At 38.7% G+C, this 22,997-nt stretch overlaps 2 protein-coding genes across 3 annotated transcripts in view; one reads left to right on the top strand and one right to left on the bottom strand.

Annotated features, from left to right (window-relative positions):
• Positions 1–22,997, top strand: part of LOC310905612 (uncharacterized protein) — a 724,478-nt gene that overhangs the window by 49,012 nt on the left and 652,469 nt on the right. The window lies entirely within an intron of this gene.
• Positions 1–22,997, bottom strand: part of LOC310905597 (sodium-dependent noradrenaline transporter) — a 67,873-nt gene that overhangs the window by 5,087 nt on the left and 39,789 nt on the right. For both annotated transcript variants that reach the window (XM_083852089.1, XM_083852090.1), the window contains exons 6-13: positions 22,823–22,957; positions 18,616–18,719; positions 16,563–16,687; positions 15,725–15,837; positions 12,287–12,415; positions 10,035–10,134; positions 3,509–3,609; positions 62–229 (exon numbers count right to left, since the gene is read on the bottom strand). In XM_083852089.1, the coding sequence (XP_083708215.1) occupies positions 62–229; positions 3,509–3,609; positions 10,035–10,134; positions 12,287–12,415; positions 15,725–15,837; positions 16,563–16,687; positions 18,616–18,719; positions 22,823–22,957 (975 nt within the window). The remainder of the gene's footprint in view (positions 1–61; positions 230–3,508; positions 3,610–10,034; positions 10,135–12,286; positions 12,416–15,724; positions 15,838–16,562; positions 16,688–18,615; positions 18,720–22,822; positions 22,958–22,997) is intronic.

The raw sequence follows: 22,997 nt of genomic DNA, 5'->3' as shown, positions 1-22,997 counted from the left end.
TCGATCCAGCCGTTTCATTTCATAGCAACATTTCATGACATTTTATTAGCATTTCACTTACTTCTTTAAAGGTCCCACGCACATTCATAAATTTATAGATAATATAGGCAGGCACGAGTATCATGGAAGATAATGCTATTCCCCAGCCAATGCGATTTGCCCAGAGAGGGAAGGTGTAGTCATCGTAGGTCAGAGGTTTGAAATTTATAATGCTGACTATCACAACAAACTAGGGAAGAGAAAATAACACGCATCATTGTTTTGAGACATGAAGCTTGGCTGGAAAACAGATCTCGTGTTTGCTTAGGCAGCTACCCTAAGGAATATTTCAACCCAGCTTTACCATTTACCTTCATCCTATTTATAGTGTACCTTGTACCGCTTAAACCATTGATGTTCTTGATGCATTTACTAATATTAACAGTTGTTTCCTTTCAGCTACTCTGGCCATGGAGTATTTGATATTTTGGTGGGAAGTTCAGGTGGTTGTCTGCCACTGTCTCACTTAAACTAGTGTTAGAGATATTAAAATAAAGATTCTGCAGATGAGAAAGACCTATTCAGGATCTTTGTTTCCCAGAGGCATTAGGTCTCATTTCCTTAGGAGTTCTGTACCCATTTCCCAATGAGAAGCATGTTGTAAACTCCAGCACAATACAGCTACTGAGTAAAGGTCGTGCTGCCTTAAGGCCTGGAAAATAGTGTTTTTTTTTTTTTTTTTATCTCCTGGTGCTACCCTATCCAGTACTGGAGGTAGGAAGGAAAGAGTAAGGTACCACTCTATTTGCTTCTTGTTATTTCCATATGGGTTGCAGAATTCCGTATTTGATTCTCTGGACTTGTATGTTCTGCTCCATGTAGCAATGCCAAGTTGTAGTATTTTGAGCTTAGGATTTCAAAGGCTACATGTACAAGGAGAGTAGTGGTGTGGGTTAAAGGAAATGGACAGTGAAATCATTAGACAAATACTGATTTCCTTTAGAGATTTTCTTGCCATGATGTACACAGCAGCAGTTAGCATAGAGGAAAGACTTCAAGGGGATGTTTCCTAACACCAGATATCTGGATGACCCCAACTTGCCTTGCTTGTGGAGAATTGTGTTTACTGCTAGGAACTGCTGTAATACATTACCTGTCACCAACGGGGACTACCTCTGCTAGGCGAATACAGGATTGTTAAAGGAATAATTGTCTGACAATTGCATAGCCTTTTCTGTATTATCCTAAACTACATGAATTACAAAACTATATCAGATTTTTATTTGCATAGAAGTATTGCTTTAAGAATGCACAGCTTTTATGCTATTAAGTCTTCTAAAATCATAGCAAGGTCCAATATCCATATTATTCATCCTGACCTTTTGATTTACAAATAAGCATAGGAGAAGATCCCAATATAAAACTGTAGTTTTGTTCTGAATCTAACCTTTACACAAAGCAGTGCTCACTCTTTGGGATTTTTTTCCCCAAATGAAAAACACAAGTGCTTCACTACAGATCAGGCAGATTACACGGTACATTTAATACATGTTTGGTGTTTCACGTAATTACTGGGTATAATTGCATGCTACTTACTCTAAGCTGTCATTCTACCATTTGGGCATCATGGGGTCCTCCAATGAAAAATGAATTACCAGTGGGAGATGTGCTCTAATAAATGTGATACAAATGCAATGATTTTTAATCAAGTAATGTCCTTGAGGATATTGTTGCAATTTCTGGGTTCAGAGACAAAGCACACAGGTGAAAAGTTACGTCTCAAGAGGTTGTATACATAGTATACGCTTTGAGAGAAAGGGACAAGGTAAATCTAGTAGAAAGTAAAAACTTCTAAAATGCCTTTGTGAACTGCTAGATATAATTAGTAGCACATGGTGTTGAGCTGTTGGTATGATACTGGAAGAGTGAAAGACCTGCAGCAGCCAGAGATCAGATTGGGAAGAAAAAAGTATATACGGTTGTGTCTATGGTACTATTGCAGTGATGGAACCAACACATTCAAATTGAAATTCAGGCTTTTTTTTAAGAATCAGTCAAAACAAAACAAAAAAAAGCACAATATATAACGTATACTGGTTCTTTTCAATTGCTTTTCACATTTTGTACTAAAGGGGAAAAAATCCTTCCTGGGTAAATCACTGCATAAATATTTCCAAGTCTTGGCAGAAACATCTGCTGGATGCTGTTGGATTTGGACTAGGCAGCCATCCTAGTATGTTGCTAATTCAGTGCATGAAGGCGAAGTCTGTATTAGTTGTCTTGAAGAAAAATATCTGCAATCCTCAACAAACTGAGCATCTGGAAACACTGCCCAGTGCACGTCTTTGTGGAGAGGCAGAGAGCTTTTATTTACAGTTTGATTTGGCAACTAATAACATCAAGGTGAGTAAGCCTTGGAGCTGTAGATCAAATGCACAGTAACAAGCAGCAGATCCAGATTACAGAGAAGTGGATTGAATGTGGTTTCTCTGTAACCACGGAACCCCAGTGGGAGTCTGCAAAACATCTAATTACTGGAATTAGGAAAGTTTGACCTGGGATTTGGTTGCTGTAATTAAGTGTGAATTTTTCTTTTAATATTTTATTCTAAATGAATAATTTTATGGCTCCAAGGTAAAGATCGAAGTCTTTAGATCTGACTGGTGTTTACACAGGTACATGGGTACATGTAGTCTGTGCATGATATTTTTTTTTCCATTGTCAGGTCTAGGTAACAAAGATGTGTGCTTGTATAAGGCAGGTATATAATGATGCTTTCATTAAGTAACTTTGATTTTTGTGAGAAGGGGCGTGGTGCATTCCAAATAATGTGTCTGATCTGATTTGGTATAAATGGTGACCTTTAGTTCATGAAGTCTTTCTTTGTTTTTCACTTTCATTAATCATTTTATACAGTTTTCAGGCCTTCTAAATTAAACTTTCTTTAATTTACCCTATTATTCCTATTTCAAAGATGAGGCCAGCCACAGGATGCTGCAGTTTTTAAACTCAAATCTGTATCAGCTGAAATGAGAATGGTGAGGGATGGTGAACCTTATGCATTCTGATACACTTTATGTAATTTTATTTCCTATAGATAGCAAAGCTTTAGTAGTAAGGGAATTTCACCATTGATGAGTTCAGCTAAATCATAGACAGACTTGGCCTTTCTCTCCAGCACACACTTATCCCTGGCTAGATTATTTTCCTTGGGAAGGATGCTGGGAAGACACTGAAGCCACGCTTTGTGTTCCCTAACAAAAGCTATTTCCTTTACACCTTGAAGAAGTGAAGGAACAGAAGATGATCTCTGCCACAATTAGCTTTTCCTTCACAACCAAAATATTTTATACAAAATACCCCCTATGATATTGAAGGAGAAAAGAATTAAATAGGAGTGCCTTCTAGTCATCCTGGCAACACTGGGCATAACAAAGACTACCTTGCTCGATACCTTGATACTCGATGGCATATTCTAGGAAAGGCATACTAGCATTCTTTTGATGATGAAATAATTGTCAGCACTTACCAATAGAAAAGCAGGGCTAACAAATTTCCAGCACAATCTCCAGTAGAGGCCTGGCTTGAAGCCCATCATTTGTTGGATGTCTTCACTGAATCTGTCCACACCTAGAAGGGATGTGGACATCAGACTGGCATAAATCTAAACTGATGAGATGTTGGTATATCCCAAAACATGTGGTCTTCTTTCAGAAAGACTTCCGAATCAGAAAAAATACAAGATAAAATTGATCTCCTTTCAATGAGTAGGTGCATCTTTGATATTGCTATATCCAAGAATTAAATACCTGTGAGCACATAATGTCTGTTGCAAATAGCTTTACCATTGGAACAGGGCACTTAACAAATACGTAGCATTTAATTTGTGAACTGGATGTACAGTTCTTGTAATAGTTGACTATTGTAACCTAACCCCTCAGCAGTATTATAAGTATATTAAAGGAAAACCCAAACCCTTACACAAACTCTGATAATGATGTAGATTCATATGATTCCTAAATTTACAAAGGAGGCTGTATTTGTTTTGCTTAGTGGCATGCTTCACTTATCTTTCAATGTTTCATTAATTACCACAGAACATTCATTATATTTATGACAAATGTCATTTCATCTTTCATCACCTATATAAGGAATGGGGTAGATGCTGCTTCTGCTCAGTGTAAATATGTACAAAATAAACTAGCAAGGTGCTGCTGGCCTGTTTTAGAGTATTCTTTGTGAGTTTGTGAATTACACTACAATCTAGAATTTTCTGAAATTGTTATCTCTATGCATCTAAATATTCAGTAATGTCATACAGCTTTTGTGGATACCCTAGAAGATAAATGATCTGTTCATGTGAGTAAAAACCATGAGTAGTCAGAACTTCTACCTACTGCAGTAGTTAAGGCAGCAGAGGATACCAAGAAAATCATTAAATGAAGACAGATCAAAAATTAGTCTTGCTCATTATACCAGAAATGTATAATACGGATTTAGAAGCAGGGGTGACTTGTTTGCTTGCTTAGTATCAAGACCTTGATATTAGTAATATACAATATTTCCATTGTATTTTCCATTCCTATTTGTATATTAAGCATGCAAGAAATAGCGTATGAGGCTTTCCTTGCCAGCAAAGCTATATAATGCTACTCCATTCAAATCACTGAAGTTAGCTATCTCTAGTGGGATTTACTGCACCACAGTGTAGAGGAATGGAGGTACCAGACAAAAATTCTCAGCAGCTTGATCAGAGGGAAGAAGAGCTGTAAGTAACTGCTTCTCAATCTTTAGTGTTTCTTGCATCCATATAGTCTGAGGCTTTTCACGTGTGTGTTGGTACTTAGTACCTCTGACAGTCTAAGTACTAATAGCTATAAATTGGAATGGTAAATGGAAATCTTATTTTGGACAAATACAATGCAAATAGTTGTGGTAGAAATCTCCTCCTGCAGGCAACACAGAAAGGAAGATCTCCTGACTTTGCAGACTCCCATTCAGAAATGCTCTCTAGAGAGTGACTTCAGAACTGGAATAGTTCATTCAACACAGGCCAAAGCAAAAACCACAAATTTGCCACCCTAGGTTACTCACTGTTACAGAACGGGTATGTCCTGAGGAAGGAAGAAATGACGTTTCACTCAGCCCCTCCTAATTCCTTATGGGTTTTACAGGTTTACGTAAGTGTTCTGCACTCCATGTCTGAACACCTTAGCATTGCACAAGTACAGCGGGCTTTCTGTGAGTGGCATTAGCCTCAACTGGCTACAGATTTTGAGTAGTTTACAAAGGCATTTCCATGCTTTGCAGAAATGGATTTTATAATGGGGTGATTATTGCTGATATCAAAAAGTGGGAAAAATATTTCTTCAGAGTTGTCTTTGAAGAAGGAAACAGTCTCTAACTGCATGCCTTAAGGATACTGGCTCAGAGATAAGTACTTCTCTCTAGCTCCATCTGTCCGGGCAGACTGCTGGTTTGTAGTTGATAATTCTATTTAATGTTTTCAATAAGTTTGATTTTAAACCTGAACCCAACAGGTAAACAGCAAAAAGGCAGCTTTTTGCAGCACATGTTTGTTAGAGATGCTGTATAGTTGTCGTAATTGTTCCTCTTCATGTGGATCCATTCAGTAGTGTTTATTTAATTTAAATAATTAGGACAGCTCAAGTTTGCCCTTTGCATGGAGCCAAGGAAATGTATTTACAAGGTCTGGACACTTGAATGTGAACTTTGATTCTGCTCCGCCTTCCCCCAGTATTACATACAGGTGAAGCAAAGTAGCCAAATTTAAGAAAGGATCTGTAAATGCTCTTTGAATTTAATCTGATTCTATTTGCAGTGCCTTCTGTGAACTTTAAAGTGACTGAATTTCAACTGCTGTGAATACGGAGAATGAAATTTATCATTGTCCAGAAGGTCAAAGGACTAGATAACTATGAATAAAAGTTTTGCAGATGGCAGACAGATGTACCCACAGCTCAAACAGTGCTTTGTGTTCAATATCTACTGAAAATAAGGGATAAATAGTCCATGTTCTCAGACTGCTTTTTCAACAGCATGCTTTTTGGGTGCTATACATCTTCAAATAACCATTCAAAGAATCAACCTGTGAAGCAGAATGTAGCTACAGCTATATATGACAGTACTTGTAGGGCTTTTTTTTCTTTTGCAGTTTTTGAAAGCATTTACACTGTTATTTTGTGATTCTGTAGGATAACATAGGCAACTCAGTAGAATAAACCTAAACTGGGTGATTTCTTCAGTCACAAGACGGAACTGGTACCACAAACCAAACTCCTGATTACTTGCTGGAGACCTGGTGTCAAGTATAGAAATAACTTCCTTGCTTTTTCAGTGAAAAACAAGATAGATTTATGTACAATTTGTGACCAGGCCCCATAGTTAAATACACTAAAGAGAATTTAAGTGTAGTTTCTGAACTAATAAACTATGTAGCTGCCTGGGAATATCTCCACTGCAGTTGCCTGTTAAACAGCGTAGAAAACTTGGCCCATTCTCCATGTACGTAGTATCCGGGTGTCAAGGGAATTAACATGCGAAAATTCAGATTAGGTGGAAGTTGAAAAGTAGATTTAACTATAAATGCAAGTTATCCTCCTAGCATTAGGACAGGATGTTTTCTTCCATCTTGGCGATGCAGAGATCTGAGTTCAGACAGAATTGAAGTACATGTTGACAATACCTCCTGCGCTCCCTGCGTGCTAGACCTCTAAGTCATTTGGCTATACAGGCTTAAGAACCGTGCATTTGTGCAGAGGTGAAACTCTTCACTGGCCATGGCTGAAATATTTTATGGGCATGTTCCCAGAAAGTAGTGTTATAGCTACAACAACCATTTGGAGCCCTAGAGGCATTTCTTGTATGTGGTGTCTTCCACTCCTGTCTTGTTTAAGTCTGTATGCCTATGTGATGTGTAGTATCCTTTCATAAGCTTGGATTATTATTTTTTACTTTGGAAAGTAAAAATTAATAATAATGCCCTGAATGCCATATATTTGATTTAAATGAATCTAAGAAATCAAGTGAACTACACTGAAATAAAAAAGTAGTAAGAAAAAGGAGTTTTGAATCAACTTAGCCTATTCTATGCTAAATTTGCTTTCCATGTAAATGCTACTTTTTGCCTCCTCATATTAGTAACTGTCCAGTTACAGAAGTATAAGGGATAATACAGTTTGCATGCAAATGAAGGGTTGGAGTAACATTGCTTTGTTGAACCATCCTGTATTTTGGCCCATGGGAATTACAATAAGTCACAGAATCATTGAATTGTTCATGCTCAAGGAGTTCCTGAGAGGTCTCCAGTTCAACCTCCTGCACAAAGCAAGGCTAGCACAGCTTAGAACAGCTTTCTCATGGCTTTGTCCCGTTCTGACCAATCTCTTGCAATGTGCAATTATCTTTACATAGAAAAAAAAAATCTTCTTTCAACTTGATCATTGTCTTCTGTTCTCCTACTGTGTACCTCAGTGAAAAGCCTGGCTCCTTCTTTGATAACCTCTGGATTTGGGTCAGAGGGGGAGGTGTCTGGCTTTTCTTAAAATATGCAGCAGAGGAATGGTGTCAGTGTTGCATAAAGGCAAAACAGTGAGTCACAACGCAAATGGATCCATATGTTAAAACAAACTTGCTTCCCCTTCTCCCTTACATGTTCAGGTGTACTTTGCAGGAAGAAACTTCCCAGTAAGTGGGCATAAGTATAATTTGAACTAAATCTAAAAATTGCCACGTTTTTGGTCTGTGCCAAAATGTCATGCTTGCCTTCAGGCTGCCTTAATGTTCTGCTGGGTCATTAAGGCAGCTGGGGTCTATCAGGAAAAAGGTAGACAAGACCATGCCAGATTGAATCAGTCAAAGCAGTTTAAATAGCACCCGGGGCTGTAATAAGTTCTTCTTTATAAAGCAGCAGGTCATTCTGTGTCAGTAGAAGCATCTGTCAGCTGCTTAAGACAATGAATAGATGGTTTCTTGATTATGGGGAGGCAGGAGGGAGAAGGGAAAGGATGATGAAGGGCAGTAGTTGGAACACTTAAGGTCTGGCTAAGCTTGGTTTAGACTGAACTGCATCCAAAGCCTAGCTGTTGTAAAGCACAGTAAATCCTGTTTTAATAGGGGCAGATAATAACTTGCCTTTACTAATCAAAGAATAGTTTCATGCCTCTGCTTCCAAGCTGAGCTAACTCTTTTGCATTCGGCTTTTACAGGGATTAAAAACCTCTGAAATCTAGTGCATCTACATGTTTTGAGAGCAGCATATGAGCTGCTTACTAATTCTGTCATCCAACATCAGCATGGCATTGTTTAAAGCTAAAAGCCTTTTCTTTAGTAGGCTGAACAGCTTTACATGTGAATGCCATTCTTTCACCTCATGTGCTCATCACTAGCTTTTAATTGAGAGAATGACTAGAAGAATGTGGTGGCGTAGTACAGGTGGGATAAATTACTGACTGAGGGAGGTAAACGGCAGTAAGGATGATGATGGCTGAAACCTTCTGAATCATGTCAACTGTAAGCATAATTTTTCAATAGGAAAGATAATGTCCTTTAGGGGTAGAACAACCTTATTGGGAATCAGGTCAGCTACTTCCATACAGACTTCAGTGGGTAAAAAAAGTAATGCTGGCTACTGTGACTTTTGAACCCTAATAACAATGAAGAGAAGAGCTGTGGCAAACCGGGAAGTATGACATGAGAATTAAGGGGAGATCATGAGGAAAAATAACAGCTCAAGAAAGTTGATTAATCTAGCAGCCAGCAATTTCACATATCAAAGATAACTTGGACTGCTGCGGTGAGGTGACTTGTGTAAGATCTAAGATTTTCAGTCCTAGATGGGTGATTGAGCTAATCACAGGTTTGTGATTAATATTGCATTGCTGAATTGATTATCTCTTACCCATCCAAAAGATGAGGGGTTCTTCTGCATCACACTGCCAAAACATTTACAGTGCCTCTGACAGAGCTGACAGCAAACAGCCTTCTGAAAAGTAGTTTGTAGAACCAAGGGAACAAATTTAAAAGCAAGCCAAGCCTTGCAAAAGGGAGCCTGAATGTGTATTTGGCTTTGAAAGTGGATAAGCTTAGCTGTTAATGGTAACTGGTGGTCAGAGATAAGTACTGAATTTTCAAAAATAATTTGGAAGCATGTATTCACAACTTATATTATCTGTGAAGGTGGCTGGAAACATGGTCAGTGAGGCTACAAAGACAGATGTGCTGACGGTTTGTCTTTTCAAGTTAGAAGGTTCCTTTTTGTTATTTGGGAAAAAAATAAGAAGAGCTATTCTTTTTGAAGTCCTTATAATTTTACAAATCTTGTCTGTGAAAAGATAATGAACAGCGTTGGCACACACAGATTCCAGCCTAGTGCAGGAGATGAGGTGAATTATCCTAGAGCCAGCTATACTGAGGTTAAAGCCAATTATTGCAACCTTTTTGTGGCATAAATCATTGACTTTTTTTTAACCATTTCTAGGATGTTGGATATTCCATGCCATGCTGTGAAAGAGACAATTTCTAAACTGCTGGTGTTTTTATAATTAAGTAGAATGCTGCCTCAAACTGAAGTGGCTAATGTAGGAATTATTACAAGTTTAAGACAAACTACCTTTGTTAGTATTGCACTGGGGGCTTGGGGTTGGCCCTGGGGAAATTGTGGATAGCAGGAACAGGGGAATCTGTATTTAAGCTAATCCACTTTGAAAGCACGAGGTATAAACCTGCTACTGCAAGTTGTGGTCTGTCTTAACAGATAAAGAATACTGGCAAAAGAGGCAGCATTTTCATCTCGTTGCAGTCACCTTCACAAGGTGATTTCCTTTGGATTTGTGTGGAGTTTCAAAATTTACCCCACTAAACATCTGCATTCCTGTCCCTATTTGTAAATCAGGTGAAAATTGTTGCATAAAACCTGTCCCGTCATGCCTTCGTGTATACAGTGCCACACTAAATCCCCTTAAGACAATGTGGGAGCCTGCCACGAGCTCACTTGGAGTATCAAAGGCTTTGCAGGTGTGAAGGGAATTGCTTACCATAAAACCAGGAAACTCCAATTGCCTCCATTAAAACAGCAAACAGTATGGACGTCCCAGCTGCAAATGTGTCCAGCAGTGTGAGCACATAAATTCCACCCTAGGGTGGGGGAGTTAAGAGATGCAACAGAAGCAAGTTAGAAGTGGAGTCATGTCAGCAGTTCAGCATCAGGTTAACAGAAATCTGCTTCACTTGAAATCTCTTTACTCAAGTCTTTTAATATGGAACTGGTGCTGCAGACACATGTTTGTATGTACACACAAAATAGTGGAACTAGGCTCTTCAGAAGGGTTGCAAATCTTTTTCATCTGCCCTAACTGAAAGGGGAAACAGAAACCTCCGTGTGATTAAGAAGTGCTCTCAGCACTCAGTATTTTCAGTGGCAATGGAAGGCTAAAGAGGAATGGAGAAGCATAGTATGTTTACTTGTTTCAAAATGAAGCTGAATTAAGTGTTTCAAGCCATGCTTTGTCACATGTGAACAACAAAAATGTTCGCATTTGCAGTGCGTTTCAGTTAAAATCCTTTTTTTCACAACCACACTCAACTTGCCTAGGCCTGTTCAGAAGGGGAGGGAACAAAGGAATTATTTTCTATGCTTTTCCCAATGGTATAAATAACATGTGTGCTGTTTAGATCTCTAGGTGGTTTTAAGCTCTGCATTTTTTTTTTCCCTGATTAAAACCATGGTTTTCCAAAACAGCTGTGCATATTTGCAAGATGGGAGAGACCACTGCTTAGGCCTTGTCTAGGTTTTTAATTCTGTGGGGACTTGACTGGAAACTGAATGAACTTTGGTTGTTGTGTGAGAAAGAAAATGTTGTTTATTCAATGGCATTTCGGCCTGACCTCTTGTTTTTGTTCTACACCTGCTCTAAATGGATGCCTTCACTATCAAAGCTTAGCGAAGTGAACAACAAGTATGCTTTTGTAAGAGACATGTTTTGAAAATACAGCCTCAAGTTTTCGGAGCACAAAATCAATCAATTTAATGTGATGGTATCACAAGGAGCTTTCTTTGTAACTTGCACACATTAGAAATGTTCTCCAGCCACGTGAACCCGGACATCTGGACGAGTGCGGGCAGTTCAGTGCGTTCCAGCTGGTGGGGGGACTTCATTCCAAACAGGTGCCATTATGTGAAAGCTACAGCCAGACTGCTGTCTCAGACTGCTTCAGCCTGCATGAAGGCACTGGGACCGCACCCATAGGCACCTCAGTTCTTACCCACTGAGTTTGTTCTGATATCGTACTTAAATTTTTTTTTTTCAGTCAAAACTGAGGATGAAGAAGGAGCATGTTGAGGTCTTTAGGTAACAATGGAGATGGCATGGTTTTAAAAGGACAAACTTTAAATGCACGTATTTTTAGTGTCTCCAATATTTTCCAGTTTGAGAAAATGAGAGTAAAAATATTGGGGTAGTCTTCTAGTGTACATAGAGCTTTGTTATCTTAAATTAATGCCATTTCAGTAACCTTAATAGGTCTGGAAACCATTTCTAGGGGAGGGAGAGAGGTTCAGCACATCTATTTTCATTGCGGCTACCTCACGTTTCCCTCGTTCTCTGGCAGTTTTGATATCTTTGCTTACAGAAATTCTTGCTTTTTGGCAAAAATCAGAAGGTTCTCTTACTGCAGGACATCCAACCTAGTAGACTGTGATTCTCATCCTTCAGTTAGTTGTCAAAAGCCTGGTGAGGCAAATTATTCAGGATGAAGAAATCTCAGAGTAATGGTGGTGAAAAAACAGCTTACTAGATGTTCAGGGTAAGTTATGTGTCATTTTATGGTGTTAAGAATAAGAGATCAGATCTAGGAACATTAAGAAACACATGGGGGGAGGAGATCATGGTTCTAAAGTCCCTTCATGGGAAGTGAAGGCTTCTTATTTGCTTCACAAAGAAAATAACCCGATGTCTGATGGACTGGTCACTCAAAATTCTTAGTTCCTCACAGGGGAATAAGTATTCAACACAATTCTGTTTAATATGACCTCCCTCCAACGCTAAGAACATAAACAGTTCTTTGAAACAGAGGCTTGTAGGTTCAGATGGTAGGTGATAAGCTTGTCCAAAAAGAGCAGAGAAGCATCGTGTAGGTAAGACTGAAAGTAACGTTCTGACTGTAAGGTTGTTTAAGAATTAAAATTTGTCTATAACCAAAAGAGTCACCTGAGCCCCTTGATATTTCCAGCTGATTAGGTTAACTGCATTTTTAAGGGATTTGTGATGGAAATTTTTGTTGTACTTACATTGGTAATGCAAAAAAGGGCAAGTAGGAAAGTGCCAAACGACACGCCAAAGGTGAAGAGCTTTCTGTGCTGCTTCAGAATTTGGAAGTCATCTGCCAAGCCAGTGATGACAGCCTCCATTCCGCCCATCTGAGGAAGGGAAGGCAGGAGTTCTTGTTAAACCGTGCTGACGTGTTCTACATACAGAGTAAAGAATATAGGCAGCTTGTGTAATTCATTCCTAACCACTGTATGGCTGCTGACATTTCAGCTGTATGTGTTCAGAGGTACAACTGATTGTCCCTTGGTACAGAATTGAGTCAGGGAATTCGCCATCCAGTGCCATGACTGGTGGTTAACTGCTGTATCCTCTGCTAGCTCAGCAGGACAGCGAGATAGTAAGGCAGTATGTTGGGAAAGATAGCATCCATTCAAATAAAATCTGGGAAGAAGTTTTATCAGAAGTAATTTAACTCTCTAAGAGACTTTAGGTATAAAGAGAGACACCGTACTTCACATGCACCCAGGGAAAATCTACTGAACAAAGATTCAACTTAGCCATTGGTTAATCAACTCCAGTTTGACAGAAATCTTTACAGACCTGGAAGCCTCACTGCATAGCAAGCTTCATGTCATTTTTCTGCTGACAGCATGAAAGAATTATTATTTCTTTGTAGAATTCGTTTCTTTGTAGAATTCAATTCTGAATATTAGCTTTGATTTGTTTTTGTTGTATTTTAATGTAGGAAATGCACTTTCCAAATTTTCATTGAAATTGCTGAATTATATATAAAGGTTACTATGAATTTTAATTTCTTTCTACTAATGAAAGCATTCTGCTCCTCCTCAACCATAAACTTATGGGGGAACGAATTCCAGTGTCCTGTCATGATAAGTTTGTTTGTAAATAAACTTGGTAATGCTTTTTGTGATGCTGAAAGATCATAGCAAAACCTGGACTGCTTGGTGCCATGCAAGAGTTAGTATGTGCTGACATATTCTGTCTCTTTTCTATAACAATCTGATGAAATGAGCATTTCTGGTTCAAACAGTAGCAGAGTTTTTTTCTATAGAATATGGATGATTCCAATCAAAGACAAGTTGCTGGGGACGGTGGAGCTCTATTTTTTTTTTTTTTTAAAAGGTAACTAATGCTCACAACTAAGGTCACAAATCGTAGTGTGGGCTTATGCTTGCTGTTTTTGGGGAGGGACTGGGGGGCACAATTGAGCGCTGTGCCGTTAAGCCCAGCCATTGCTTGCTGGGCTCAGATGTTGTTACTGTGTTGGCACTTTAATGAGAGTGGAGAAGTTGAAGTGGAAAGAGATGGTCTGGATGATTTTGGCTAAGAACCAATTCTTAATGGGCCACTGTTTATTCCACTGGTTAATTCCCCATGTCAAGCTAGATATATACTCCAAAAAGTGTTTGCAAACATTTCTTCCATTTCCTGTCCTTTTCATTGTTGCTTGCTGAAGCTTGCGTGATCGGATTTCTCTTTGCTTAAACATTTGGACAGTTACATTTTTGTATAGATGTCTGCATTTCTGTGTCTGTGCAGGTTTATGCACATGAATAAATGTGGTTGTATATAATTCTTCATCTTTACCCTTGGGCTTATTTGATTTTTAGGTTTAAAAAATTTAATTTTCCCTTTAGGGGCTTGATCAGTCAAGTAGGGGGGAGAGCTGAGAAGACCACCCATAACAGACACTGCATGACTCAAGTTTTCTTAGGTAAATGATTTAAAAAAAAAAAAAGAGCAAAAAATGAACAAGCAAATCCCTCCTCCTTCTTCTCTCCCCCAGCTGTTTGTTAGAAAGACAGAGCTAACTTGGTCACAGTTTTTCAGCACGTAGTATTTTAATTATCTCCACAAGAAACAGCTTTCTCCACTTGTAGGAAGAATGTGTTCTGCAATCTAAATCCTTGTCTTTGTCACCCAAATGTTTCTAAACATTGCTTGAATTTACCACTGTTGTGCAGTTAATAGTCTTGGATCTAAACTCTTGTGTGCATTTTTCTCAATTCTGCCTTGTTTCTACTGGTCATTCATGTCCTTCCACTGTGCTGAAGCTTTCCTTTCTTTCATGCTTGCTTATAGTTGAAAAATGTCCAAGCTACAAAACCAGATGCAATCTTGTCTTAAACTTTTGAAGAGGAAAGGAGATTTTACTGTGTAGGTTAAGATAAACTTCATTGAGCCTGAGCTGGAATCCTCAAATCCACACACTTGAGAAACATTTAGACTGGAATCTGACATTTACAACTCAGATCTCGCTTTACAAGATCTCATTCAGCTATTTGCCAATGATTATCACATTTCTTCTGCGATCTCATCATAGTTTTGCTCTTTTCCATGCCAGTTCATTCTTTGTCTTTCTTGTCCTTGAAAATGAACTTGTCGCTTCTAGCAGCAAATTCCTAGATCAGCTCTGCACATTTAGAAGTGCAATGCTTTATGCCTCAGACAGAACCCCCCATGCTATCAAAAATGGGTGTTTGTTCATTGTTGACTATTCTTCAAAGACCCTGTTTGTTTTTCCCCCAAATTAATAAACTTTTAAGCTAAATATAATGGGATGTCTTTGCCTCTTTGGCAAGAACAAAGCAGTGCAGTTGTTATAGGACATTGGGATATTTTCTGTAGGGCTGAAGTTTCTGTGATCCCGAATGTCATGGTACAGTCCAAGTCATCACGCTAGAAAGACCAGATGCACTCCTTTAGTGCTGAATAACAGCCAGAAGGCCAAGCTTAATACTGAGTTTAACTGCAGAGAGAAGCATAGCACTGCTAATTCTTAATTGTTATGTCCTTATTGTGAAAACAGAGGTGTTTCAGTATTTCCCAGTCTTCATTTTATACAGGTAGGAATTATATAGTAAGATAATATGAAACTACTATGGAAATATTCTGATGCAATTATTAAATTAAATATGCAGGAAATTCACTCTCACTACCTGTAGGAAAAAAAAGCCATCAGACATTGTCTTGAACAGATTAATGAATTTCGGCACATGTGAAAATCTCTTCTAAAAACCCCTCTACTGCGTGCTGTGCCATGGCTTCTGTTTTGCAAGCTGGGTCTGAAATCTCATTGCAGGTTCATAGTAGTAATTGTTCATAGCAGTGGTGTTGGGTCATACCTTGGAATAATAATAAAAGTTGATGAACAGCCCCTCCCTAAGGTCATAAAAAAGAAGAGGTGAGTAATTGTTTGCTGGCTTGTAAATTATTTGATCTCTTCCTAAACCTCTTAAATATTGTGAGTCTTTAATTAAATATACTGCAAGGAGTAATGCTATTGGTATGTTGGCTGTGACTGATAACAGATTCAGGGAGCGTACAGAATGTTTATTTGAAGTGCAACAAAACCCTTATTTAAGGCTGATACTTCTCCAGTTATATTCTGCAACGGTCAAGGAAAAGTGTCAAGGCTAGAAAGAAAAACTACTTACAGAACTGTCGATGCCAAGGGTAAGGAGCATGATGAAGAATACCACAGCCCAAAACGTAGATCCTGAAAGAGTTGAAATTGCTTCTGGATAGAGGATGAAGACTAAACCAGCTCCTGAAATAGAAAAGTAGAAGTAATACTAAAAGGTGTTTCACAAAAGTGTGTATTTTAATAAGATAGATTATGACTAAGTTGACTCCTACATCAGTCCACATCACACTGAGTAGCTGTTAGACGAAAATTGCATTATACCAAAAATACACCCAAAATACTTTAATAATGTACTCATGAAAGTTTTGTATATAAAATCTATTCCATTCTTTTACACTTCAAATAATCTTCTATGGTATTCACGATCTTTCTAGCTATTTTTCAGCTAGGTAGTAAAGAAAGAAAGATCCCTGTGGATATGAACTGCTGTTTGGCAGTAGAATTCTTGGATGTGATAAGGGAGATACAGGAACTGAAACCACGGGTCACCTGTTACCAGTGAAAGGACTACAGCTAAGCTCCCCAGGAGCATCTGAAACAGTTATCTATGGCACTGAAAAGCAACACTTCCCCAGGATACTAGGCAGTGGTAAATGCCTGTTTGCTGTAGAGGCTGAACTTGTGCAGGGCACGATGCTGGGAAATCTCAGTTCAGAAGAGCTGAGATGAATCAATATAATTTACAGTTCACATTTTAGCAAGGCACTTCTACGTAGTTTGAGTTCCAAGTAATTTCATTCAGGTCAATTCCATGAAATCTTTAACACTTGTTTGAAACAAATATAAATATATTTGCAAGGAAATGATGGATGAAAAGGAGTAAAAGTAGTATGAAATTCGCTTCTTACCTTCAGTGGCTACATCCTCAATTTTAACTTTATGCTCATGAGCCATGTAGCCCAATATGGAGAAAATTGCAAATCCTGAGATGAAACTTGTGACGCAGTTAATAGTACTAGTCAGCAAAGCATCCCTAGTGATGGAAAGAAGAATGGCACGGTTAAAACAAACGCATTAAGGTGGGGATTGTTTTGTGATACGAAGATTCTTGTGAAAATGCTAGTTGTGCAGTTATCCTGATGATCAAAAGCTCGTATCAGCATACTACACTAGGAAATGACCTACTTCTGTTCACTAATTTGGTTTTAAACTAAATTCTGCTCAAAAAGAAGATGAGCAAAGTTATATTAAGGTATCAAGGAGTAACGTCATCAACCTGGTAGCCATAACGTAGCAAAAAAGTGGCTTGTAGAGACTCACTAAGAATTAAGGAATATTTACACTAGTCAGGAGCAATTAATGTGAGTAGATATTCAGGAATATTTTCAGATAGGTCCAGGAGTGGTTTTAGCGAGCTGTGCATCCATTCACAGTAATGACAGTGGATGACACTTTTATCTGTAAAAAATATACTACTTTATCAGTCTGTACAATTGTTACTGTAAATGCACATTGTACAAAATGTAACCTTTAAGCCAATATAGGCTGTTGTAGCAAAGCTGTGTTTTTTCCATCTACCATGGTATTATGATAGATATGTGTTTTCCTTTGCATTAATGGCTCCTATCACCAAACTAGCTTGAGGACAAGTAGGCCCCATATCTCTAATCTAAATATCTACCTAACCTGCAGAGTGGCTGATGTGAAGTCTTCTGCTGCACGTGACCTTCAGAACAGAGGGAATGTCTCCGTGAACATCAGTGATGCCGAAGGGTGCTTTAATAAGCAGAGAGTAAGCATGTTTCCTTTCATCGGTTCCACTACCCGAAAACACAGGTGCCATATGCCAAACTTTACCCTCCGCTGGATCCTGCCACAATCTGAAAACCCTGAAGAGTTTGTCTTACAGGGAGGGCAAGTCTTATGAAGCAAACCAAACAAATACAGTAAACTAAGAACTAAATAATGCCATTTCACATATAGTCTGTAGCATTTTCTTGATTTCAAGTGTATTTTTTCCATTTTGGAGCAAAATTACTGAGAATGCTAACCACAGCAATCTTCCAAAATAACATTTATTGTCTTCTGCAGATTTTGTGTTAACCAGCAGCTTCCTGTATAAATGTTTCCTCAGTCTATATTCTAAGTTCTCAAACCTAGTAATAACACCTACTGTGAATAATCAGAGGCTCTAAAGTCATTCTGTGTTGAGTACCAAGTTCTCTCAAGTCGGTGGAAGGAACTATTCCAGGATTTTGGCTTTTGATCCATTTAAAGCTCCTCAAATCTAAATGTTCTCTTGCAACTTTTCACTGGAACATTTTTGCTATCCATCAGTTCACAATGTATTTATAATACATTTACTTTCTGAATTTATATTTCATGGGAAATTTCAAAAAAAAAAAAAAAGTGTGTTTTCATTCCAAAATGGAATGTTAACAAACCTTCTGAAAGTTGGAAGTTCTCAGAAGGTGCAGAGTGGCTCTGGTTGAATTTCCATGGCGGTGATTCAGCAAAACAGTTATAAACCAACTTGATTTAAAATACATTCCTAAATTGGAGCTCAACATAAAATATCAGAAGCGTAAGCCCAAAGCACAAAAACAGTTCTAAAAACTGGAATCCTTCTGCTTTTAGTTCCTAGACCAATAAGCTTTCATCCCGTGTTCACTGTTGCTCTTAATGGTACTTTTGAAAGGCAAACACAAGCAGAGTTTACACAGCTGTCTAAAGTCTAAACCTAATCCCATTCTGTTTTGCAGTGCAGCAGATATCTTGGCAAGTTTCTGTTGCTAAAATTTCAGTAAGACTGTTTCAAGTTTTGGTTGGTTGCTATGTCTACGCAAGACTGGTCATCATTAACAAGCAACTGAAGATAAAAATATATTACTTATTCCAGCTGCATTTATCGAGTAAAACAGCATCATTCTAAAGCAGTAATGAAGGCTTAGGCTGTCTTACCTGTAGCAGTTGTTGTCAAACTTATTGTAACTGGCAAACGCAATTAAAACGCCGAACCCAGCTCCTAAGGAGTAAAATATCTGAGTAGCTGCATCAATCCATACCTGCATAATGACACCAACATTGTCAGAGGGTCAGTTCAGTCCAAAAGATACATCAGGGAAAGGAGAGAATGGTACAAGGCAACTGGCTTTTGAAAATAAGTGATCAGTACTCATGGCTGTGGGAGTGTAAGCGCTGTGCAGCCCCCACGAAGTGTTGCATGGAGCACGCTCATGGTCTGAAATCACTCAACAGGAACTGGGAAAGGCCAAAGTGGTGGACAAGCCTGCAGTGCATGCGTGCTGCTGCGTCTGGGGGTATACCGTTTGGATCTGGACTCCTGAGCTTTTGTTGAGTGCTGAAATGATTACATGAGTTTTCTTCTGGCTGACAGAAATATGCTTCCACTTGCTCTTTTTCCAAGTCAGTTTGGAATGCACAACCGAAAACCTAAAAATAGTTTGCAGGTCAGGAGTTACAGGACATTTTCTTTCCCATAAGAGAGCTTTCTTCATGGGACTGTAATTACATTTTATATGATTCTTTCTTGCTTCAGAAGCTGAAGCAGGACTTACATGCTGTGAACAGAATCATTCAGGCTTTGTCACCTTCTTTCCCCCTTGGTTGGAGGAGTTATTCCTGTGATAAACTGTTGTTAAATTTCAGTTTAGACGCAGCTCAGTCATTTTAAGAATTGTCCACTAGGGAAAACTTCTTTAATGCTGTAACATTTTCTAAAGTGACTCTCCAGCCCAACATCCACTCACAATGTGCAGACAGCAGTCAGGAACGATGCCACAGTGCTAGTCTGCTGAATCAGAAGTCTGAAAATAGTCCTCCCTGGTTAATGAGGGTTTCATTTATTCAGTTGTTACACAGAGGTATTTATTTAAATAAACATCTTCACTCTAAATTCCATAAGGGTAACAGTCAATGGTGTGAATAATCCTCAACTTTTCTTAAAATGGTATCTTCAGCTTTGGCAAAATCTGCCAAGTGCTCGAGGCTACAATAAGCACTGGATTTTTTTGCCATCCATCTCTGCAAAATCAGACCCAATGCATCAGCAGAGGCTCTCTAAGGGATCTAAAGTACAAGCTCCACCTGCCTTGGGATGGTAATGGTAAGCTTTTGTGTTTGGCCTACTCCAAAGGAAGAGAGTTTTAACCCATTTTAACATGATGTATGAAGGCATTTATGCTGATGATCTATTTTTCCTCAATGTAGATGCTTTCAGCTCATGCTTTCTGAAGATTAAACTCTTTATTGAACTCTGGATTTGGAGAGAACTATTGAGAGTTGATAATGATTTGAAAGATGAACTGAACAACAAGTTGTAGCACATTTATTGTAAACCAGTGGATAGGTGGATGTGGTTTTTCTCAAGCTTCTGTTCAAATAGAGTTTAGGATCATGGATTTTTTTACTAAATAGCAGTGCAATTCTGTAAAATGTGTTCCTTTTTCGTTCCTCTTGTAGCCAGCTACATCTTTGTTTCCACACAAAAGTGGAGATCAAATAGGGGTTTACTCTCTAAAGTGTGTTTATATGGATAAGAGTGCAGAAGGAGGAATGTAAAACCTCCTATAATTTTTCTTTAAAAAACAAACAAAACCCACCACCACCAACAACAAAAACACAAAACTTCACATATGTTGTGTTGCTAAAGTGCATGATTTAAAAAAAAAATTGCCTGAACTATAAATAAATGTGTGTTTCCATCACAGGGCGTTTGTTTTTAGTGGCTCTCCAGCTCTTCTGTGTCTTGCCAACGGAGTTGTACTCGTACTTCCCCTCTCTTACTATTCAAGCACTGTTAAGTATCTGCCTAAATTCTGTTGATTCAAGTAAGAGTTTAGCACCTGCTGCCTAGCAAGTGAGCTACATGTATGTTAAACTGTCTGTTAAGTCTAAGATCCCAAACTGTGTCTGCTCAGTAAGAGCCTTGGCTCATAATTTGTTTCCTTATCAGTTCCTAGGAAGTTGAAGACAAAGAAAAAAAGAGCAGAAACCAGAAATTCCATTACAACTAAGATTAAATGCAAAGCATTCCCTTTGATGTAACAAAACAGGATGGGAAATGGTCAGTGGGGCTGGCTCTTCTGCAGTTTACGTCCATGTTCTCTTCTGCTGAACATCTTCTGATTAATGCATAATCTAATGTACTGTTAGATACTGTTTTTTATATGCATTAGAAATGAAGAAACAAACGTTTTACAGTTGGTGTCACCAATCCTTCTAGTTTTCTGAGTGTCTGTTTATACCATTATAACTTTTGTGTGTATTCCTTCTCACATACGTAGATTTAAAGAATTTCTGTGCTGCGTGGAGAGGAAACGTGTGCACCTCTAAATGTCACGTAATCTTCAGGAGACTTGTTAAGGCATATGAAGGAGCCAGTGCCTTCCTTCTCCCCTCTTTAGAAGAGGGACCCTTTGTGGAACAGTATCACTGAAAACTGAAGTGCCTTAGGGCTTGCTCAGTGCTGTGCAGTACGTGCCCTTAGAAAATGAGGGGGACCTTTCACATTGATCAGGATGCTCTAATGCTTTTTACAAGAGCACTGCCAGAGCCCACTGCAGGTCATCACTGTGACTTATGGCATTTTTTGGTTAGATTAATCATTTGGGAGAAAGAAATAGATGCAGGGACACTGACATGGAACTGTAGGGGCTGAAGACAAAGATTAAACACATGCAGCCATTGCAGCAGCAGGTGGCCCAGGTGCTGAGCAGGAGGAAGGCTGACATGATAAGCAGTTTGAGAAACTTCTTATAATTGATCTTCTGACTTTTATTATTCTAGAGAAACAAAATAAAAATTAAAGTAATCTGAAAAATGTAGTCTTAGAAACAAATAGCTTCAGGGTCAGCCAAGTAGCAGCTGCAGAAACGTTAAGCCAAGAAACAGCAGTGCACAGAAGTATCCTTCCAGAGGCAGCTCTGAGCATGGAGGCCTAGGCTCTGAGCTGAGGCAAGCTGGCGCCGCTCCATGGACATCCAGAACATGTGATGTTTTTTTCTGAGCAGCACTTAAAACGTTTTTTAAGAAAACATTTTTTAAGAAAAAATTAAGCAGCTCCTTTGTTCATCCTTGTGTCTTTGTATTTATTTATGTACATGCATAAACGTGAGCAACCGAGGTGGCTGCTGCTTTGATGGCAAAGGGGGATCGCAGCCCAGTGTTTGAAGTGGGTTTTGCTGAACAATTAGAAAGATCCAGGTAGAACGTGCATATGAAACATATAGTGCAAGGATGTACAGACTAACTAGGCATATCTGAAAGCTGCGAATTTTCAAGAGTTCATGTCCTACTTGTAGAACTGTGTCCTTGCTTTTCAGTTTTGCATCTATTTGAATGGTCTGGAGACCTATCCACAAAGATATTACGAGTTGTTTATAAGACAGCGATGATTTTGGAATAGCACCATGGTATGATCTATCTCTACTCGCCACACCATTGTTCTTTGTAGGTCTGAAATGCCGGTGATTTTGTGAATAATGCCTATACTTGTAGGTCTTGCTTTACAAAGGATGAAATAACTCAATCATTAGTCCCAGAGTACTCCCCAAATTGGGTTGGTTTGGATGGATTTCATGAGAATATCTTGCAATGTTACAATGTTACGGTGAAATGTATACTGCTTTTGATAGGAAGGTAAGAACCCCATAGTGTTGAGATTGTCATTCATAAGGACAACGATTAAGAGAGATGGTCCTGACTTAGTATGTTTACTACCGTGTTCGTAGGCCTGGAATTTTGTTTACCAAGTTAATGTTTAGCCTAGTGATTTAAAAAGGAAATGTTTTGAGGTAATTCTGAGACTTTGGAGAGCTGAATTTGTGTGCGAGTCAATTTTCATGTGCAAACAATATTGTAACTTACAGGGTGCACAGTCAAAGCATGGACTTTTTAAGGGACTGGCACACCTGAAATTGCCCTCGTACAGTTTTTTAGTGATCAGGACAGTCTGGGTTCAGGCTGAGATACTCCTGTTATGGAGAGCGTTGGAAATCTAGGCTATCAGAGACAGTGGGCTAGTGCTTATGCAAAACTGTAAGTGTGGCTATATATCTTCAGAACTTAGCTCTAATAATTTCAGTTTTAATAACAGGGGTAACAGGTTTAACAATAATATGGAATGAAAGCAGAAGAATACACTTACTGTGGCTTCTTTTAATCTTCTGAAATCTATGTGCAGGTATGCATTTATTCCGTTGTATGCACCGGGCAGGGTTATTCCGTGTATTAGCAAGACAAATAATACAACATAAGGCAGAGTGGCTGTTATCCACACAACCTGCAGACAATGGAGATTCCAGAGGTTAATGAGCTGTTAC

This window comes from Anser anser (assembly GCF_964211835.1).
Source record: "Anser anser genome assembly, chromosome: 11".
Lineage (NCBI taxonomy): Eukaryota > Metazoa > Chordata > Aves > Anseriformes > Anatidae > Anser > Anser anser.
Note: the sequence above shows the minus strand (reverse complement) of the source record. Positions and strands in the feature narration are given on the sequence as shown.